At 51.8% G+C, this 20,364-nt stretch overlaps 1 protein-coding gene across 2 annotated transcripts in view; it reads left to right on the top strand.

Moving 5' to 3' along the window:
- RUNDC3B (RUN domain containing 3B) overlaps positions 1–20,147 on the top strand; it is a 160,736-nt gene extending 140,589 nt beyond the window's left edge. For both annotated transcript variants that reach the window (XM_054016713.1, XM_054016712.1), the window contains one exon: positions 19,795–20,147. In XM_054016713.1, the coding sequence (XP_053872688.1) occupies positions 19,795–19,940 (146 nt within the window). In that variant the 3' untranslated portion in view covers positions 19,941–20,147. The remainder of the gene's footprint in view (positions 1–19,794) is intronic.
- The last annotated feature ends 217 nt before the right edge of the window (positions 20,148–20,364 follow it).

The raw sequence follows: 20,364 nt of genomic DNA, 5'->3' as shown, positions 1-20,364 counted from the left end.
AATATTTTAAAATTTAAAGACACATTACCAAAAGGATGGTAGACAGGAGTTTGCAGTAACAGTGGATGAGAGTAAGCTGGTTGCCAGGACTGCTCAACCATGGCATCAGCTCATACTATGAGAAGATGTTCACGGTTGCAATCAGGAGACCATCCAGGACCTCCCTTTCGAATGTCCCTCATTATTTTCAGAGAAGATGGATGACAGGCTCTATAGCCTGAAAGATTCAAGGGCAACATTAAAATTTCTGAGTGGTAGCCGTGTTAGTCTGCATCAGCAAAAACAATGAGGAGTCCTTGTGGTTTTAACCCATGAAAGCTTATGCCCAAATAAATTTGTTAGTCTCTTAGGTGCCACAAGGACTCCCTTTGTTTTTATTAAAATTTCTTGGACTCTATACTCCAGCGACGAAAAGGAAACTATTTCATCCAGAGCAGCCAAATGGGAACCAAGATTTTGCTCCCTGGTCCCAAGATGCACCAAGGAGAAAGGGCAGGGGTTATAAAAGGCATCTTCCACTGCCCTCTTTTTCAGCAGCAACTATCTCATCCCATCCAGTTGCCTTGTCCAAATAGGCATTTTAATGGGTTGGTTGAGGCCAGGGTACCAGTTACCATAGTTCTATGTGTTTCCCACCTTTTGTTTACCAATCGCTTATCCCACTTCCTAAGCAGTTGCACCAATCTGATGTTATGTCGGTCTGTCTTAAACAGGGTGGAAAAAATCACATCTACAAAAATTAAGAGTCCATGTGTTTGTGTACCTGGATGACTGGTTGATTAGAGGTCAGTCTGAGGCTCGTGTTCTCCAGTGTATCCACTGTCCTGTCCACCTTTGATGTACTGGGACTTCTGCTGAATCAGGACAAATCAATCCTAAAACCAGTAGAGAGAATAGGTTCATTGGGTGGTCTTGGACTGCCACAATTCAGGTTCGAAACATTACTGTTGAGGCTGAAACATACCCACTCCCCACAGCACGCAGCTGCCTCAGTCTCCTGGGTCACATGGCAGAATGGTCCTGTGTAGTTCAGCATGCCAGGCTGCATCTCGGAAAGCTGTAGGCATGGCTAGCTTTAGGATGTGCCCTGAATAATCGTCATTTGGACAAAGTGGTTCCAGGGCCAGTGTCAGTGTTGTCATTGTTGGATTGGTGGATGGACCCTCTGAAAGTTTGTGTAGGTCTCCTATGTCTCCCTGCGACCCACCTCACTCTAGTCCCAGATGCATCATCCCTTGGTTGGGGAGCTCCTATGGGGTCCCTGCAGACTCAGGGTCTTTGGTCATCTCAAGATCAAAAGACTTACATAAATGTCAGAGCTAAGACAGTACATCTAGCTTGCTCGGCCTTCCTCCCCCAGATAGTGGGAAAGAATTTAATTTTAACACACAACTCTGCAGTTATGTTTTACTTAAGCAGACAGAGAGTAGTGCAATCAATTCAACTGTGCCAAGAGGCAGTTCACCTATGGGACTTTTGCATAACCAACTTGATTCACCTCAAGGGCTTACCTTCCAGGGATACAGAACATGTAAGCTGATTAGCTGAGCATATGCTTTCTTGAGTGGTCATTACGTCCAGATGTGGCTAGATCCATCTTCCAGCTCTGGGGGAACTCCCCAAATGGATTTATTTGCAACAAAGACTATCAGAAAATGCCATCAATGTTGTTCCAGGGGAGGTCTCAGCTGGCAGCTCACTGACAGATGTTTTCCTCCTATCCTGGAAGAATACCCTATTGTACACCTTTCCTTCAATTCCTTTGCTACCCAGGGTCTTGTCCAAAGTGAAACAAGCCCATGCTCATCTCATCCTTATAGCACTACCATGGCCTTGTCAACATTGGTACTCAACTCTACTAACCTTGCTAATTGAACCTCCATTATCTGTCCTGTTGGACTCAGAGGTGATTTCCCAGGACCATGGTCATTTGCTCTATTCGTCTCTGATCCTGCCATCTGACAGCCTGGATGCTTAATGGATAACACCCCTTTGAAAGATCCTGTTCAAAGGACATTCACAAAGTGCTTCTGAACAGCACAAAACTCTCAACTAGGAGCACTTACTTGGCTGAGTAGAAATGCTTCTCCATTTGGTCCTGACAGAAAGCTATATCTCCAGAGCGGGCCTGGACCTCATGCTGAACTTATCTTCTATATCTAAAACACAGTTTATCTATTCGCTCTATAAGGTTGCATCTGGCAACTATTTTGGCCTTCCACAACTTGGTGGATAGTAGATCCCTTTTTTCCAACCCCATCATAGCCAGATTCCTAAAGGGCTTCGTCAGAATAAATCCACACATGCAAGATCCTGGGATCTGAACTTGGTCCTAACAAAATTGACAGGATTGCCCTTTAAATCCCTTGCAACTTGCGCTCTGCTTACTTCTATGTGAATGTAGCATTTCTAGTGGCCACCACCTTGGCCAGAAGAGTGGAAGAGTTGAAAGCCCTAGTGTCAGAGCCTCTATATAGAATTTTTAATAGGTTTAAGGTTTATCTTCATCCTCACCCAAAACTTCGCACTACGGTGGTCTCTAATTTTCACATTAATCAAGTAATCTATCAGCTGACTTTCTGAAACCTCATGCCCACAGCACTAAGCAGAGACTTCATTTGTTGAATGTGAGAAGGGCTCTAGCTTTCCAACTGGAACATACTAAGTTATTTAGGACCTCTACTCAGTTGTTCATTGTGATTGCGGACAGAACTAAGATTCTCAGAGGATTTCATTCTGGATCTCTTTATGCATTTGTTTTATTACCTGCTAGCTACTATAGCCCCCCAGCTAAGGCACTGACACATTCTACTAGTGCACAGGCAACATCAGTGGCTTACTTGGTGCAAGTACCTATCATTGACATTTGTAAACTGGAGATTGGTCATCAGTCCAGGGATAATGACAATTTTGGATGGGTGGTCTTACAAGCACTGTTCAGGTCGACCTTGAGTCCGCCTCCATGATTGTCTATCTGTGAGTCACCTACAGTGGAATGGACATATGCAAGCACTCAAAGAAGAAAAAAATGGTTATCTACCTTTCTGTAACGGTTGTTCTTTGAGATGTGTTGCACATGTCTGTTCCACAACCCGCCAACCTTCCCCTCTCTATCAGAGTCTATCTGGTATGAAGAAACTGAGGGGAGTTGGGCGGCTTTGCCGCCTTATTCCAGCACATACTGGCACATGACAACAGAGGGTTCTTGGACCACCCCAATGGGTACGACTGAGAGAACAAATTCTCTAACAACTCCGTACGAGACATGCGCACACACCTACAGTGGAATGGAAGAACATCTTGAAGAATAACAGGTACAGAAAACTAGGTAATTGGGTTTTTATATATTTTAGGGTTGTATCTGTATTTGTATCTGTCGAAGTACTGAGATCTCTCACATCTAGTGGAAGTCAGGGCCTTAGATGGTTCAGATTTTGCTATAATCTGTTGTAAAATGCATTTTTTTTAATGCAATGCTGCACTTATTATCATAGACTCATAGAAATGTAGGCCTGGAAGGAACCTCAAGAAATCAAGTTCAGTCCCCTGCACTGAGGCAGAACCAAGTAAACTTGGTTGACTATCCCAGACAGGTGTTTTTCTAACTTGTTCTTAAAAACCTCCAGTGATGGGGATTTCACAACCTCCCTTGGAAGCCTATTGCAGAGTTTAATTACCTATATAGTTAGGTTTTTTTCTAATATCTTAATCTCCCTTGCTGCAGATTAAGCCTATTAGTACTTGTCCTAACTTCAGTGAACATGGAGAACAATTGATCCCCATCCTCTTTCTAACATCCTTAATATATTTGAAGACTGTTATCAGTCCCCCTCCCTCCTATGGTATTTTTTTTTCTCAAGATCAAACATGCCCAGTCTTTTTAACTTTTCCTCATAGAACAGATTTTCTAAACCTTTTATCATTTGGACACTCTCCAATTTGTCCACGTTTTCCTAAAGTGTGATGCCCAGAATTGGACATGGTACTCTAGCTGAGCCCTCGCCAGTGCCAAGTAGAGCAGGACAGTGCCCTCCTGTGTCTTACATACATGTGGCAGAGTGCTGGGAACCAACAGCTTAGGTCACATCAGTTAAACACCAATTAACTCCTCCCAAGGTGGATCTGACTGTACCTAATTAATCCTTCCCAGCTCATTTTAATCTGCTAAAGAGTTAGTTAGACCATTAATGCAGAGGGTAGAAGAAGGCACCAGCAGGAAATGCTGGAGGGAGAAGCAGGCTAGCACAGCTAGAAGGTGCAGACAGGTCTTCCTTCTCCTCTTCTTGGCAGAAGGGTGAGGAGAAACTGATGTAAATACTGTGGTGTATGGATCAGTAACGGTGGTGAAAAGAGTAATGAAATAAACTACACAGCGGTGTTTAATAACTGAAAGCCTCTGAATAGTCTGCATAGACAGAGCAGAAGATAGGAGTGACACTCGGCCCTGTCACAATAAGACATATGTATTCTTATGGTAACATTTGAAAATGTGGTTTTCTGAATTGCAGATTTTTTAATATAAATTTCTGTTGAAAGGGATTGTGAAGTTCATTGTGGGAGTGATAGTTTAGCGTCTCGGTTGTCAAACCCAACTGCTGATCCCAAAGAGTGCTGTCGTATGCGGAACATAATTTACACCCTGCCCTCCCCCCCCCCCCCCCCAAAGAGTGCTCTGGCACCTAATAACAACCAACTCCACCTTGACACTCCTGCTGCCTCTGCCAGGTGACATGAACATCCCTCAGCTCAACTATAAATGCTAAAGCCTCCTTCTACACCACCTTTATCTCATCTCTGAGATGTTCGTAGTTGCCAATTATCCAGCTGGAAATGTAGGTAACTTTCCTGATAATAGTAATGTTATGTTCAAAAATCCCTTTTCACCCCATCCAAAGTTTTAGAGCTCGTATGATGGATGCATGCTGCTGAACTGAAATAGTTAAATTATTTTTTCCAGCTTTCCCATATATTTGCTCAGAATATTGAGTTTAAAAAAAAACCTTGTTTTCCCCTAGGGATAGAGTGAGGGTAGATCTTTAAAGGTGTTCGGTTGAGTTCATTCCATAAGCACTGTATTCGGTCACCCATATTTTTTTTAAAACAGATGTAAGACTTAAATTATGCAAAGATCCATTGGAAGATGCCGGTAAGTGCTGTAAGAGAGTGGATTATTTTCACTATACTGGTTTTTTTCCCCAAAGGTAGGGCTTACCTTTAAATGAGAATCCAGAGGCACAGTGTTCAGAAATGCCTACTTTACAGATGCAAAATTCCTTGAACTTTTGGTGGACTGGGTTGCAAATACAATATAGTGCGTGAGACGTCTTAGTCATCTGTTCAAACCCAGTTCAGGTTGGTGGCAACCAAAAGCTGTTATCTGATCCCTGTTTGGTGGCCTGTGGAAATAAGGTGATCTCACTGGGTAAGTGTCTGCCTGTCACAAAACGCACTACCATCATTGGCACTAATTAGCTCCACTGTGGGCAGGGAGGACGTGGGTTAAATTGACATGTTGCCTGATCTAGCCTCATCTCTGGGGGTGTGGTCCCTCCAGGTTGCATGTTTGTGAGGCAGAATGGGAAGTTTGCACTGACACTACCAGTGTAAATCTGATATCTTTTATGAGGAATTATCAAGAAGGATGAAAAACAAAACATGTTTATCTTCAGTAATAGCATTTACGGATTACAATGGGTTTTTTTCCAACAAAGATTAAAAGCAATAAATCTCTGGTCATGGCATCATTCTGGTAATTTACTGCTGATGTTTGGTTGAAGCCTTAACGGAAAATTTTTTTACTGATTATTTTCCCCTTCGTTAGCAGTGTCTTCCACAATTCTGGACATCTGGGCTGCTCTTCTCTTGCTGCAGCTCATGGAGGCGGATTAGAGTTTTGGTGTTGCATGGTCTGGCCACACACTCTCTGCTCCTTCTTGCTGCCAGATGAGTTATTCCTAATCTGTTAAACTTGTATAACATCATGAACAAATATTCCAGAGATAATGAAATAGCTACATACATTAGACCAAGAAAGATGGTCGTATGGTAACAATTCCACTTAATATCTGACCCTCAACTATAGGAGATGCTTCTAGCAGAAAGGAAATTATCAGTAAGAAATGTAACATTCTGGAGTTCAGTGTCTCCCAGAATTCTGGACATCTGAGAAGTAGCGAGCACTGAACAGATATAGGGAGGGTTATGAAACAAAAGTTTGGCAAGAAAGAAGTACCTCCCTCCCCTTTTTGTGAGCTCGCTCAAAAGTTTCTATTATTTCTGGCCACTACACACAGCACCTCCCTGCCAAAGGAAGCCCCTGCAGAAGACAGAAATTCTACCTTGTAGTACTTAATGAAGGTGTTAGCTGTTTTGTAAATTTCCAAAGTGAACACACTTGCTCATTCTGGCCAGAAGGTTGGTAAGGATCTCGTGAAGCGTGCTTGATCCATTCTGGGACAGAAACCTCTGATGATTTGTAGGCTTCCACAATACATAATCTAATCCACTGAGCAATGGAGGACTTGGAATCTGAGCCCTTAGCATTTAGGGTGGGAGGGAATGAATAAGGAGCCCAATCTTCTCGCAGATTTTTATATGATTGAGATAGATTTTCAACACTCCTCTGACCTCTAAGGTGTGCCACACCTTTTCAGTTGGATGTTGTGGTTTTGGACAGAATGAAGGAAGCGCAAGTTCTTTGGAAGTATAGAAGGAGAAATTTACCTTAAGAAGAAAGGATTCTGGTATTCTGAGTGCCACTTTTGCCTTGTGGAACACACAGTAAGTCTCCCGTATAGATAAGGCTGCCAGCTCCGACACTCGCCTTGCAGATGTGACAGCTACTAAGAAACAATTCTTAATGGATAAATAAAAGGCCAACACTGAAGTCAGAGGCTCAAAGGAATGAATTATCAAAGCCCTCAAAAATAGTGAAAGACCCCATTTGGGGAAGAGTGGCACATCAGTCTGGCTAACCAGTCGGCTCAAAGGAATCTATTAAGATGTTTAAAAAAAAAAAAAGTGAACAGTACAGAGTTTAAGCTTAGAAGTTTTGGTTATCAGGGAATAACGTACAGATTATCAAGGTAGCAAGGTTTGGTTTACGATTGGGTGACATAAGGAATACATAAACTGCAAAATCCCCGATTGGGGGTAAAAGGTTGATGGGTCAAATTACAGGCATTGAGATATGAGGGTATGAACTTCATAAAGTGGCTATGTTCGGGTGTGGAGTATAATGAGTGGATATGATGATGAGGATGGATTGACCCTCATTTGGTGAGATTTAATGTTTAGGGAGCTTATGGTTTCAGTTCATATGATCCAACGGAGAAAGTCTCTTGTCCCTTTCTCATGGTCGAAGAATGATGTCATTCTGGCTCGCGCCTCCTGGTACTGTCGGTGGTCGGTGATTTGCTCGATGTAGATGTCCCTGGACCATCGGATGGTGTCTGAGACCATGAGGCGCCGCATGAGCCATGCGTAGAGTCAACCGATCCCGCAGGTCTGCAGCACACGCTCATTGCAGGGGTCCCAGGCACCCAGGGCTCCGACGATCAGGGAATCCATCTGCACCTTGTAGCCCTTCGCTCTCAGAGCGTCAGCCAGAGGAGCGTACTTTTCCAACTTACGAACTCGGGCTTCGCGAAATGCCGGGGTCCTGTCCTCAAAGGAGACCGTAACATCGACGTGGATGATCTTTTTCTGGGCCTCGTGGGTGACGACGACGTCAGGTCGTAGCTGGCTGTCAGTACCGGGGATGGTGCAGTTCACGGAGATCTCCCCCAGGCGTGGTGTGATGGTTTTCACCAGGCGGTTCAGGATGGCGTTGTAGCGCAGCTGCCTGGCTCTGGAGTGGGGTGTGCAGCTGCACAGGATGTGGGGCAGGGTCTCGTTGGAGTAACCAGACTTCCTGCAACGCTTGTCTCAGTTCCCATGGCGGACGGCTCCGTTGAGTGGGACACAGTTGAGCTGGGCACAATGGATGAACTGCCAGTTGGCGAAGCGGGTGAAGCCTCCCCCGGTGAGAAAGTGGTTGCTGGCGTCCCACTTGCTGGTCAACTCAAAGGCTTTACCTTAGTTCGGTTTACGCTTCAGGGTTTTCATGTACAGCGAGTGGATGGCGGCCTTCAGAGTCCTCTCCAGCAAGCCCCTGGCGCTCGGGGTGATGATGGTGTTGTCGGACCTGATCTGCGGCACCCGGACTCCCAGCTTCCGGCGCTCCTCGCACCACTCCCAGCAGCAGCCAATGCACTTCCCCAGGCGACGTGTGGCGTTGCGAGTGTGGGACCACAGTGAAGCGATGTCACGCCCGTCCCGTCCGAATTCCCCATCCAAAAAACCGCTCAGGAAGGTGGCAGTGTCTTGGTTGGGGGGGGGCTCTACCGATCTGCTTCTCTGTTGCATCACGCAGGGCGTTCTCCGCGCTATTCCTTACCGTGGCGTCGGGACATGTCAGCAGGCAGAAGGCGTGGGTGATCACTGTGATGTAGCACAGATCACCCATGCGGGGGACGTTGGCGCCGCCGTGCCTGTGAGCGATGTAGACCAGCTCATTGCTGGCTCTCTGGGGAAAGAACAGCTACTTCTTCACCAGCTGCCGGATGATCTTGTCCGCCTTGTTGAGGGGCACCTTCGCCACAGCGGATCCCCTTAGGGTGAACGAGATGCATGGGATCAGGAAGGTGTTCGGGGCGTTTATCTTCTGCCACTGTGCCAGCAGGGAGGCATCAATCTTGGCGGCGTCCTGCAAGATCTCCTGGATGGTGTCCTCGGGTGTCTGCTGGACCCGGAAACCTGTTGGTGTGCCCAGGTGCTGGTATGCCTGCCCCTCTGCTAGGGGGATGATGGGCTCACCCTGGATCTGGAACCCCATTGCCTGCACCAAGTCCCTTTTGCTGCCATCAGTGTGCAGAGTTGCACACTTCTTTGCATTGAAGCAGAGCCCCATACAGTCAGTAGCTTGGCTGATGGCGTCTAGCATACCTTTGAGGCTCTCTGCGTCATCCGCGGTCAGGACCAGATTGTCCATGTAGGCCAGAATGCTGATTTTCTGTGGATTGTCTTCCAGGGAGCCTGAGAAGTATTTTGGTCTCTGCCTTGGTACAATTCACAAACAGGTTGGCTGAAGGGAGGCCGAATATGTGAATGATGAGATTAAAAACCACCTGAATCAGGCATCACGCGGAATTATTGAGCCGGCACCTCCCGAGCCAGTCTGCATATTGGTTCAGATCACCTTTGTTGTGGATCACTCTGAGGGAAAGAAGGAATGATTCTGCCCACTTTATTATTTCCATTGCTTCCACATGTAGTGTTGGACTCCTTGTTTCCCCCTTTAAATATGCAATCATATTGTCTGATTGAACTAGAACATCGTTCTCCCTCTCAGCTCTAGGAGGTTTTGCTATGAGCCTTTTCCTCCTGGTTCCATAGGCTCTGGGCTCTTTGCGTCTCCAAGTGAGCTTCCTAGCCTTCCACACTGGTGTTGACTGCTTGGACTAAAGGAGCTGGAAGGCAGATGGGCATGCCTTTGCAGATTGTCGTGGGCTGACCACTATTGTAAGGAGTTGAACACCTGTGCTGAAACTTATACTTGATCTTTCTTGTGTTCCGTGGTGTGATCCCACACCTCTAGTATGAAACCTTGAAGACTTCTGATGCATGATTGTGCCCATGGAGATCCATATGCACGACACCACAAGTTCCAGCAATTGGAGGCATAGTGCTATAGTAGCTCTGGAGCAAGAAAATAAATTCCTGGGTGAAACTAGAGAACTTTTCTTGGCATTGAAGCTGGGTCCTGGAGAAGATTTCACATTCAAGATGTGACCTTTTGAGCTGCAATGGAACTTTGATCAGATGTCATCCAGGAAGGGGTACAGGTGAGTTTCCTGTGACCGGTGTCTGGCCATTATCACAACCAACATCTTTGTAAAAACCCTGGGGGCTGAGGAGAGGCCAAACAGGAGTGTGTGTTGTTGCCAACATTTCCTGCTGTTTGCAAACTACAGAAGTCTGTGCAGGCGCAGTCTGATGGGAATATGGAAATGTGTGTCATCTGGGTCAACTGAAGTCAAGAAGTCCCTCCTGGGACAGGTATGATACTGTAGAGGCCACAATCTCCATTCAAAACTTTTTCTTTATCCACTTGTTGCTTTTGAGATAGAAAATGGCTCTGATACTCCCCATTTGCTGCCGTACAATGAAGAAGATGGAGTAGAACCTGGAGAACCTTTCTTCTGAGGGAACCCACTCTGTCATTCCCATATCCAAAAGATGAGATATTTTGTTCTGCATCAGACTGTTTTACAGGGCTATTGGAGCTGGGTGATTGGATGAAGAAGGGATGGGTGGAGCCTGGAGCTCAAGGAGGTCGGTCTCACTCACTATATCCATGACCCATTTGTCTATGGTCAGTGAAAACCATTCTTCTAGGAAATGGGAAATCCTAACCCCTAGCTTCAGCTCTTGGGGAGCCTATGCAATCTTTGTCATAAAGTGGATTTGAGAGGGTTGGAGACTGAGGTCCCTCTGGAATTTCCCCTGGTACTTTGATTCCAGTATTTTCACTCAGGGAATTTGTTGCCCCTTCGCTGGTAAACGATAAACCTGGTACCTCTGTAAGGCTGAGGAGCAAAAGGAGTGCCTCTGTCTGAATGCTGGTCTATTTTCTATTCTGAGGACCCTTAGTGAGGAAAGGAGAGACTGTTTGTTTGGATTTTGCCATCTTGTCAGCCACCATCTTATCCAGTTTTTCTCCAAAAATGAGGGAGCCTATAAACTTGGCTGAGCATAGGACCTGCTTAGAGTAAGTATCCATCTTCAAGGGTTGAAGCCATAGGCGGCGCCTGGCTACTGAACTGGAAGCCATGGCTTGGGCTGAAAACCTTATTGCATCCATTGAGGTGTCCGCTACAAAGGCTGTTTCTGGGAAGACTTGAAAGTGGAGCCAAAGTTAGGGTCATTTCAAAGCCCTTAAGAGCAGATGTTCTAGCCAGGCAAGAGATGCTCCTGCAAAGCGGGTAACTGCCAGGAACACTCAGAAGGTGGCGGAGGAGGCTTCAGAGCCCTCTTTGTGACTGGCCTCCATCATTCCAGCCTTGGGGTCCTTAAGGTAGAACTCTCCTTTTGAGGGAATAATCATATTTTTGGCAAGGGATGCTGTAGCGGGGCGGCCTGGCTTCCAGGCGCCCCAGGAAGCGATGAGCCAGAAAAGCCGCCAGAGTGGGCGGAGCCACTGCGGCCTGTCCCCGCCCCCCGGAAGTCAAGGGGCGGGACAGGAAGTATAAAGGCCAGGCCCCAACGCTCAGTAGCTGGCCGGCAGCGGGAGAGGACAGACGCTGGTGCCCGAGCTCCCGCGGACCTGAGCCTGCCGAGAGCCCGGTACCCCGAGGAGGACTGGCCGAGCCTGCCGAGAGCCCGGTACCCCGAGGAGGACTGGCCGAGCCTGCCGAGAGCCCGGTACCCCGAGGAGGACTGGCCGAGCCTGCCGAGAGCCCGGTACCCTGAGGAGCGGTTTGAGCTTCCCCCCGCCGAGGGCCCAGAGGGAGCAACAGACCTACCTGGTGTTCGGGGCCCGGAGGAGCCCATGATCTGTGACCCAGCAGACGGAACTCAGGAGGAGCAGGTACCCATGGAGGAGGAGATGGGAAGTGGCCCGGGGATAGCAGACCCCGAACCCATGTCAGTGTGTTGCGGTCAGGATCCCCACTGACTGCGCGGCAGACGGACTGCTGCGGATAGGGCCCCGGGCTGGAACACAGTGGAGTGGGTGGGCCTGTGTTCCCCCCTGCCACCCCGTGCCGGGTGGCAGTCTCTCCTCCTCCTTGCCCAAGGGGCCTGGGCCCCTGACTGACTATTGATTTGCTGCCCCGCCCTGACCTAGGGCCTGGGCTAACCCAAACTGACCCAGCCCTGCTACAAGGCCTGGGCCCCTGACTGACTATTGATTTGCTGCCCCGCCCTGACCTAGGGCCTGGGCTAACCCAAACTGACCCAGCCCTGCTACAAGGCCTGGGCCCCTGACTGACTATTGATTTGCTGCCCCGCCCTGACCTAGGGCCTGGGCTAACCCAAACTGACCCAGCCCTGCTACAAGGCCTGGGCCACTGACTGACTATTGGTGTGCAGCCCCACCCTGACCCAGGGCCGGAGCTGTTAATTGTCTGCTCAGCCCCTGCACTAAGGGCCTGAGCTCAGAACTGCTAATTGTCTGCTCAGCCCCTGCACTAAGGGCCTGAGCTCAGAACTGCTAATTGTCTGCTCAGCCCCTGCACTAAGGGCCTGAGCTCAGAACTGCTAATTGTCTGCTCAGCCCCTGCACTAAGGGCCTGAGCTCAGAACTGCTAATTGTCTGCTCAGCCCCTGCACTAAGGGCCTCAGCTCAGAACTGCTAATTGTCTGCTCAGCCCCTGCACTAAGGGCCTGAGCTCAGAACTGTTAATTGTCTGCTCAGCCCCTGCACTAAGGGCCTGAGCTCAGAACTGCTAATTGTCTGCTCAGCCCCTGCACAAAGGGCCTGAGCTCAGAACTGTTCTTCGCTTTGTAGCGGGGCGGCCTGGCTCACAGGCGCCCCAGGAAGGGACGAGCCCCACCCCGGAACTACTACACGTGGCGAGCCAGCCAGGAGTTCCGCCCAGGATGTGGGCGCGAACCCTCGACTCCGGGGAGAGAGGGGCCGGGGGAGAAAGGTCCCCCTCCCGAGACATGGATCTGTCCCAGCTCTTGGCCCTGGTGACAGAAACCCAGGAGCGGCAGCAGGCGGCCCAGCTGCAACAGCAAAGGGAGCAGCAGGCCACACAGCTGCAACAGCAGCAGCAGCTCATGGAGCAGCTTGGAACTCAGCGGAGCCAGCTCGTGCAAGACCTGGTCACCCAGCAGCAGGAGTTCCAGCGGGAATGTCTCCAGCAACTCGCAGCGACGCTGGCCCAACCTGGAGGCGCAGTCGGGACTACGCGGCCCAGCCCCCCGATCCGGCTGACGAAAATGGTGCCCGGCGATGACCCCGAAGCCTTTCTCGTCACCTTCGAGCGGGTGGCCGTTGTCGCCGGTTGGGCCCCGGAGCTATGGGCTTCCATATTAGCCCCATACCTGACTGGGACGGCGCAGATGGTCTACCGAGGCCTGTCAGCGGAAGCCGCCCAAGACTACGGCCAAGTAAAGGCTGCCATTCTTGATGCCCTGGATGTGAGCCCCGAGACTTTCCGGCAGCGGTTTAGGAGTCTGACCTACCCCACGGGGGCCCGACCTCGGCAGGTGGCCCAGGAACTCCGAGAAACCTGCAAGCGGTGGTTACAACCCGAGCGCCGAACCTCGGAGGAGGTAATGGAACAGGTGCTGCTAGAGCAGTTCACCCATGTTCTTCCACCACGGGGGCGGGCCTGGGTCCTCCGGCACCGACCAGCGACCCTGGCCACCGCCGTGTCCCTAATGGAGGACTTCCTCGCGGCTGACACGCCGATAGGCCCGGGACCCCGAGGGCCCCCACCCAGGGCGGAGCGCCCTACCCCCGAGAAGAAAGGAACACCCGCTCGAGCGGATTCACGGATTTCTTCACGGGGAGCCGAGGGTTGGACTCGGGCCCCGGTGGCACCCGGACGACCCGCCTGGACCCCGACCGCCATAGGGCAAAAAGACAACCGAAGTCCGCCGGGACCCCTCCCCGGCGTCCGGCCCCGGACGGGGCGGGCCACCCTGGGGCCCTGTTTCTCCTGCGGGGAGTACGGCCATCTCCAGCGGGACTGCCCAGGGCTGGAGTGTACCTTTGGCCAAGTCTGTGCAGGGGAGGCTCGGGCCCGTCCCTCCCAGGCAGCTAAGATCACCGTGCCGGTGGTCGTTGAAGGATACCCGACAGTGGCCCTCCTCGACTCGGGCTGCGGACAGACCCTAGTCCGCCAACGCTTCGGTCCCCCGGCGGACGCCCGATTGGGTGAAATTCGCCTGCAGTGCATCCATGGGGACGTACGGCCCTACTTGAGTACCCGGGCCCAGCTGACGATCGAGGGGGTCACCCGATCAATGGTGGTGGGGCTGGCTCCACGACTGGCATACCCCGTGATCCTGGGCCGAGACTGGCCGGAGTTTCCAGCCATCCTCCGTCGGCACGCAGGAAACAACCCGCGGGCCATGCCCGTCTTAGGAGGGGAGACCCCTGAGAGTGAAGGAGAGGAGAGGGAAACCCCCGAGCCAACCAGCTCGGCCGGAGAACCAGAGGACGCTTCCCGAGGGGCGGTGACAGATTCCTCGGCCACCATGGACTTCTGCCGGGACCAACGGGCCAACCCCACGCTTCAGCGAGTATACGAACAATTGGCCATGGCGAACGGGACCGTCCTCGACCCCGGTCGAGCGGCCCAGTGGCCACACTTTGAGTTGCGGCAAGACCGCCTGTACCGGGTCGAGCGGGACCCCCACACGGGGGAGACCCGAACCCAACTCCTCGTTCCCCGGCGTTATCGACAGTCCGTCATGAAGTTGGCCCACGACGTCCCCGCGGCTGGGCACCTCGGTCACGAGAAAACCCTGGCCCGGATTTTGGGACGCTTCTTCTGGCCAGGGGTGTACCAGGAAGTGAAGAACTACTGTAATTCCTGCCCACGCTGCCAGTTGGCCGCCCCGGCCCGGACTCCCAAGGCCCCGTTGGTCCCGATGCCCCTGATTGAGACACCCTTCGAGCGCGTGGCCATGGACCTGGTGGGGCCCCTTCCCAAAAGCAGTGCAGGGTTTCAATACATCTTGGTGATGTTAGACTATGCTACCCGGTTCCCCGAGGCAATTCCCCTCCGGAACATTACAGCCCGCACCATTGCTGATGAACTAGTGAAGATTTTTGCCCGTGTCGGCCTACCCCGCGAGATCCTCACGGATCAAGGGACAAACTTTACGTCGCGGCTGCTCCGCCAGGTGTGTGAGCTTCTCGGGGTCAAGCAATTGCGAACGTCAGTCTACCATCCCCAGACGGACGGGCTGGTCGAGAGGTTTAACCGGACCTTAAAAGACATGCTCCGTAAGTTCCCCCCGGAGGACCTTCGCCGATGGGACCAGCTACTCCCACCCTTGCTCCTAGCGGTCCGAGAGGTCCCCCAGTCGTCGACGAAATTCTCGCCGTTCGAGTTGCTCTACGGCCGTCGACCGCGAGGCCTATTGGACCTAGTGAGGGAAACTTGGGAGCAAACCCCCTCACCGGCCCAGGGCCTCTTAAAGTACGTGCTCCAGCTCCAGGAGCGTCTTAAGCAAGCCGGAAACCGGGCCCAAGAGAATTTGAAAGCCGCCCAGGAGACGCAAGCCCAGGCCTACAACCGGGACGCTCTAGCACGGGACTTCTTACCCGGAGACCGGGTATTACTCCTTCTCCCCTCCAGTGAGTCGAAGGTGCTGGCTCGCTGGCAAGGACCATATGAGGTGGTCCGGAAAGTGGGCCCGGTTACATATGAGATCGACCAGCCTGACCGGAAGAAACGGATACAGCAGTACCACATCAACCTGCTCAAGCCCTGGCGGGAACGGGAAGGGCTTTTGATTAACCCCTACCCACCAGAGCCCGAACTAGGGCCCCAGGTAGCCCCTACCCGGGACCCTGAGGAGCCCCAACTTGGGGAGACCCTGACGGAGGAACAACTCAAGCAAACCCGGTGCCTCTTACGAGCATTCCGTCACACCTTCACTGCCCAACCAGGGGCCACCTCCCTGGTGTACCATAGGATCCAAACGGAGCCAGGGGTGGTGATTCGCGGCGCGACCAGACCCTTGCCTTATCACCGGAGAGGCACCGTGGATGAGGAAGTACGGGCAATGCTGGACCTGGGCGTGATTGAACCATCGCACAGCGAGTGGCGAAGCCCCATCGTGCTGGTACCGAAGCCCGACGGCTCCCAACGGTTCTGCATCGACTTTAGACGTGTGAACGCCATCTCCAAGTTCGATGCCTACCCCATGCCCCAGATAGACGAGCTCTTGGCTCGGTTAGGAGGAGCTCGTTACATCACGACCCTGGACCTCAGCAAGGGGTATTGGCAAATCCCCCTGGATCCTACTTCAAGGGAGAAAACTGCCTTCGCCACCCCTACGGGCCTATACCAGTTTACTCGAATGCCCTTCGGCCTCCACGGAGCCCCGGCCACGTTTCAGCGCCTGATGGACCGCCTCCTCCAACCCCACCAAGACTACGCGGCGGCCTATTTGGACGACGTAGTCATTTACAGCCCGCAGTGGGAAAACCATCTAGAACAGGTCGCCGCCGTCCTGAGGTCCTTGCGGGCCGCCGGGTTAACGGCCAACCCGAAGAAGTGTTGCATCGGCCGACAAGAAACCAAGTATCTGGGGTACGCTATCGGGCACGGCCAGGTGAAACCACTGGTGGACAAGGTGCAGGCCATTGCGACCTGCCCCCCGCCCACCACGAAACGGCAAGTACGCCAGTTTCTGGGGCTAGCGGGGTATTATCGACGCTTCATTCCCCACTTTGCGGCGATCGCAGCCCCCTTGACGGGACTCTTAACGAAGGAAAGCCCCCGGCAAGTGGTCTGGACCCGTGAGTGTGACGAAGCCTTTCAAGCCCTCAAAACACGCCTGTGTCAAGAGCCGGTCTTATATAGCCCCGATTTCAAGCAGACCTTCATCCTGCAAACCGACGCTTCGGAGGTGGGTCTCGGGGCAGTCCTCTCCCAAGAGGTTGGCGGTGAAGAGCACCCGGTCCTTTACATCAGTCGGAAGCTCTTCCCCCGAGAAAAGAACTATGCCGTGGTGGAAAAGGAAGCCCTAGCCGCGAAGTGGGCTTGTGACGCCCTGCGGTACTATCTCCTGGGAGCCCCTTTCATCTTGGTCACCGACCACTCTGCTCTCCAGTGGTTGGCCCGCATGAAGGACCATAATATGCGGCTGCAGCGGTGGTACTTGGCGCTGCAACCTTATGCCTTCACCGTTCGCCATCGGGCTGGGAGAGACCACGCAAACGCCGACTTCCTTTCCCGCCTAGGAGGTATGGAAGGGTCTGGCCCCGGTACCCGGGAGCCAGCCTTGAGGGGGGGGCCATGTAGCGGGGCGGCCTGGCTTCCAGGCGCCCCAGGAAGCGATGAGCCAGAAAAGCCGCCAGAGTGGGCGGAGCCACTGCGGCCTGTCCCCGCCCCCCGGAAGTCAAGGGGCGGGACAGGAAGTATAAAGGCCAGGCCCCAACGCTCAGTAGCTGGCCGGCAGCGGGAGAGGACAGACGCTGGTGCCCGAGCTCCCGCGGACCTGAGCCTGCCGAGAGCCCGGTACCCCGAGGAGGACTGGCCGAGCCTGCCGAGAGCCCGGTACCCCGAGGAGGACTGGCCGAGCCTGCCGAGAGCCCGGTACCCCGAGGAGGACTGGCCGAGCCTGCCGAGAGCCCGGTACCCTGAGGAGCGGTTTGAGCTTCCCCCCGCCGAGGGCCCAGAGGGAGCAACAGACCTACCTGGTGTTCGGGGCCCGGAGGAGCCCATGATCTGTGACCCAGCAGACGGAACTCAGGAGGAGCAGGTACCCATGGAGGAGGAGATGGGAAGTGGCCCGGGGATAGCAGACCCCGAACCCATGTCAGTGTGTTGCGGTCAGGATCCCCACTGACTGCGCGGCAGACGGACTGCTGCGGATAGGGCCCCGGGCTGGAACACAGTGGAGTGGGTGGGCCTGTGTTCCCCCCTGCCACCCCGTGCCGGGTGGCAGTCTCTCCTCCTCCTTGCCCAAGGGGCCTGGGCCCCTGACTGACTATTGATTTGCTGCCCCGCCCTGACCTAGGGCCTGGGCTAACCCAAACTGACCCAGCCCTGCTACAAGGCCTGGGCCCCTGACTGACTATTGATTTGCTGCCCCGCCCTGACCTAGGGCCTGGGCTAACCCAAACTGACCCAGCCCTGCTACAAGGCCTGGGCCCCTGACTGACTATTGGTGTGCAGCCCCACCCTGCACTAAGGGCCTGAGCTCAGAACTGCTAATTGTCTGCTCAGCCCCTGCACTAAGGGCCTGAGCTCAGAACTGCTAATTGTCTGCTCAGCCCCTGCACTAAGGGCCTGAGCTCAGAACTGTTAACCGTGTGCTCAGCCCCTGCACAAAGGGCCTGAGCTCAGAACTGTTAACCGTGTGCTCAGCCCCTGCACAAAGGGCCTGAGCTCAGAACTGTTCTTCGCTTTGTAGCGGGGCGGCCTGGCTCACAGGCGCCCCAGGAAGGGACGAGCCCCACCCCGGAACTACTACAGATGCACACAGGTGTCAACCTTTGGTGTCCCTTGTGTTCTTGAATGTAATAGAGCCTGAGATTGCTCTTGTTAATGTGCTTGCCCTTATCAGGCTTGTTCCATCCATCCCTAATCAGTTCCTCAAGGAGTAAAGCGATATTGCAGCCTCAAGGGAGGATTTTGAAGGGAAAAATTTATTCTAAGGCTTACTCACAGGAACCTGCTCAGGTTTCAGAGCCAGATAGCTCACCTTCCTCAGTTGAGGAGGAGGAAGAGGACTCTCATCTCCTGGATTTTTGTGCTGTCTTTTCCTTTAAAATTTTTTAAACTTTTAGCGTGCTTCAGGAGTATAGAAACTCTGCAGTGGCTTTGGTGAGGCCTTTTGTGGCTTGCTTCCTTAGGGTCTGGAGCCCTCTTGAGAGATGTTTCAGAGCCCACCCTGAAAGGTGCCAACTTGTAGTCAGAACCCTCATGATCTGCTTTGGGGCGGGAGGGGGAGCTGATTTAGAAGCCCTGCTTCTTTTTCCAGGATGCTCAGGACCCACTTTAAGTCTTGTGGGCAGGACTGGTGAACTTGCAAGCCTCCCCTCTTCGTTCTTGGGGGCCCCCTGGGACTTACTCCATGAGTCCAGTGGTCAGGCTCCTCCTCACTTTTAGAGCCTCTCCCTGCTATGCACTGGGGTTCCTGGTCCATTTTTTCCACATTAGAGTTGTGGCTGCCTCAGTGGGTAGGGAATAGGGATGCAAAATGTTAACCAGTAAGCATTAGTCTAATTGGTTAACCCGCCTTAACCATTAACCCCTCGGCCCCAGCCGCAAGGTGCGCTGGCTGGTGCTGCCCCAGCCCCCTCCCTTTAATCAGTTAACCGTTTAAACGATATTGTAATTGTTTAAATGGTTAACTTTTTAAACTATATTTACATCCCTAGTAGGGAACCCCATTTGCCTGTTGGACTCGTAACCCAGGGACCTATGGAGTTAGGGGATGGAAGGCTGGGTACAGGCTGGGCCCAGCTTGCCATCTGCCAACCATGGGAAAACTGCCTCACAGCACCTTTTGAATTCGACCTGGTGCTTTCTTGGCTGCTCTGCCATGACTCTATGGGTCACAGGCGCTGGCAGAGACTCAACCCTGAAGGGTTAACCAACCCAGGGAGGAGGAGGAGGAGGAATGCTGTGGAGGAAGAATACTGCTCCCCACTGCCCAAAAAACTGGGCAGAAGTGTTAAGATAGAAAGAGTAAGGGCAGAAGCAAAAGAAACGACCACTGTGTGATGCTCCAGAGGCAGAGAATCTGCAAGGAAGCAGTAGAAGAGGCATGGTCAGACCACGTGGCACCAAAACTCTGTTGTGTCTGTGAGCTGTAGAGAGAGAACTGCCTAGACATCTAGAATTGTGGGAGATGCTGGACACAGTAGCATGTTTCCCTAAAAACTGACAATGGCATTTGTGCGTGTGCGCTTATGTTGTATCGAGGATGAACATTCTATAAACAGATACATATACTGACCTTCTCTCTTCCCTCAGTGTTACTGCTGTTCAGGTAAATCTAGTATTAGGAATTGCATTGTAATAGTGATTTAATGTAATTCTGTTTTAACAGGGAAGGAAGACACTCCATCACTGCTTGGTCTCTGTGGTTCTCTGACTTCTGTAGCAAGTTATAAATCTCTTACAAGTCTGAAATCAAGTGAATACCTTGCAAGTCCTACAGCAGAGATGACAAGTCCAGGTCTAACTCCATCTTGAGCGGATATACATAACAGGAAGAGCTTTTGTGTTGTATGCCAGAATTTGACTTGCTGTGAAGACTCTTAAAGGTTCAAGCAAGCTAAAGAATATGCTGCTTTATTTTGTCCTTTTTTCATAATGATCTATTTAAAGAAAAGTCACAAAACTTACATCCATTGTTTGTCATGCTTTTCTTTAAAAGGATTTTTCCCGGACTTACTCTTTGAGATCTTACATTCTGTACCGGACTAGGATTCTTAAACAATTTATGTATGATTTAGTAACATATAATTACCTTTTAGAATGAAATATGTGAATATCAGTCTTCTGCTAAACAGTCGTGATCTATGTTCCATAGGCTCTTAACTAGAGCACTTCTTTGACTGCTCTGCATATTTGTCAACACTTGCAGAAGAGACAGGGAATAAGTCTTGGCAGGCTA

This window comes from Malaclemys terrapin, chromosome 2 (assembly GCF_027887155.1).
Source record: "Malaclemys terrapin pileata isolate rMalTer1 chromosome 2, rMalTer1.hap1, whole genome shotgun sequence".
NCBI lineage: Eukaryota > Metazoa > Chordata > Testudines > Emydidae > Malaclemys > Malaclemys terrapin.
This window is presented reverse-complemented; position numbering and strand designations above follow the sequence as displayed.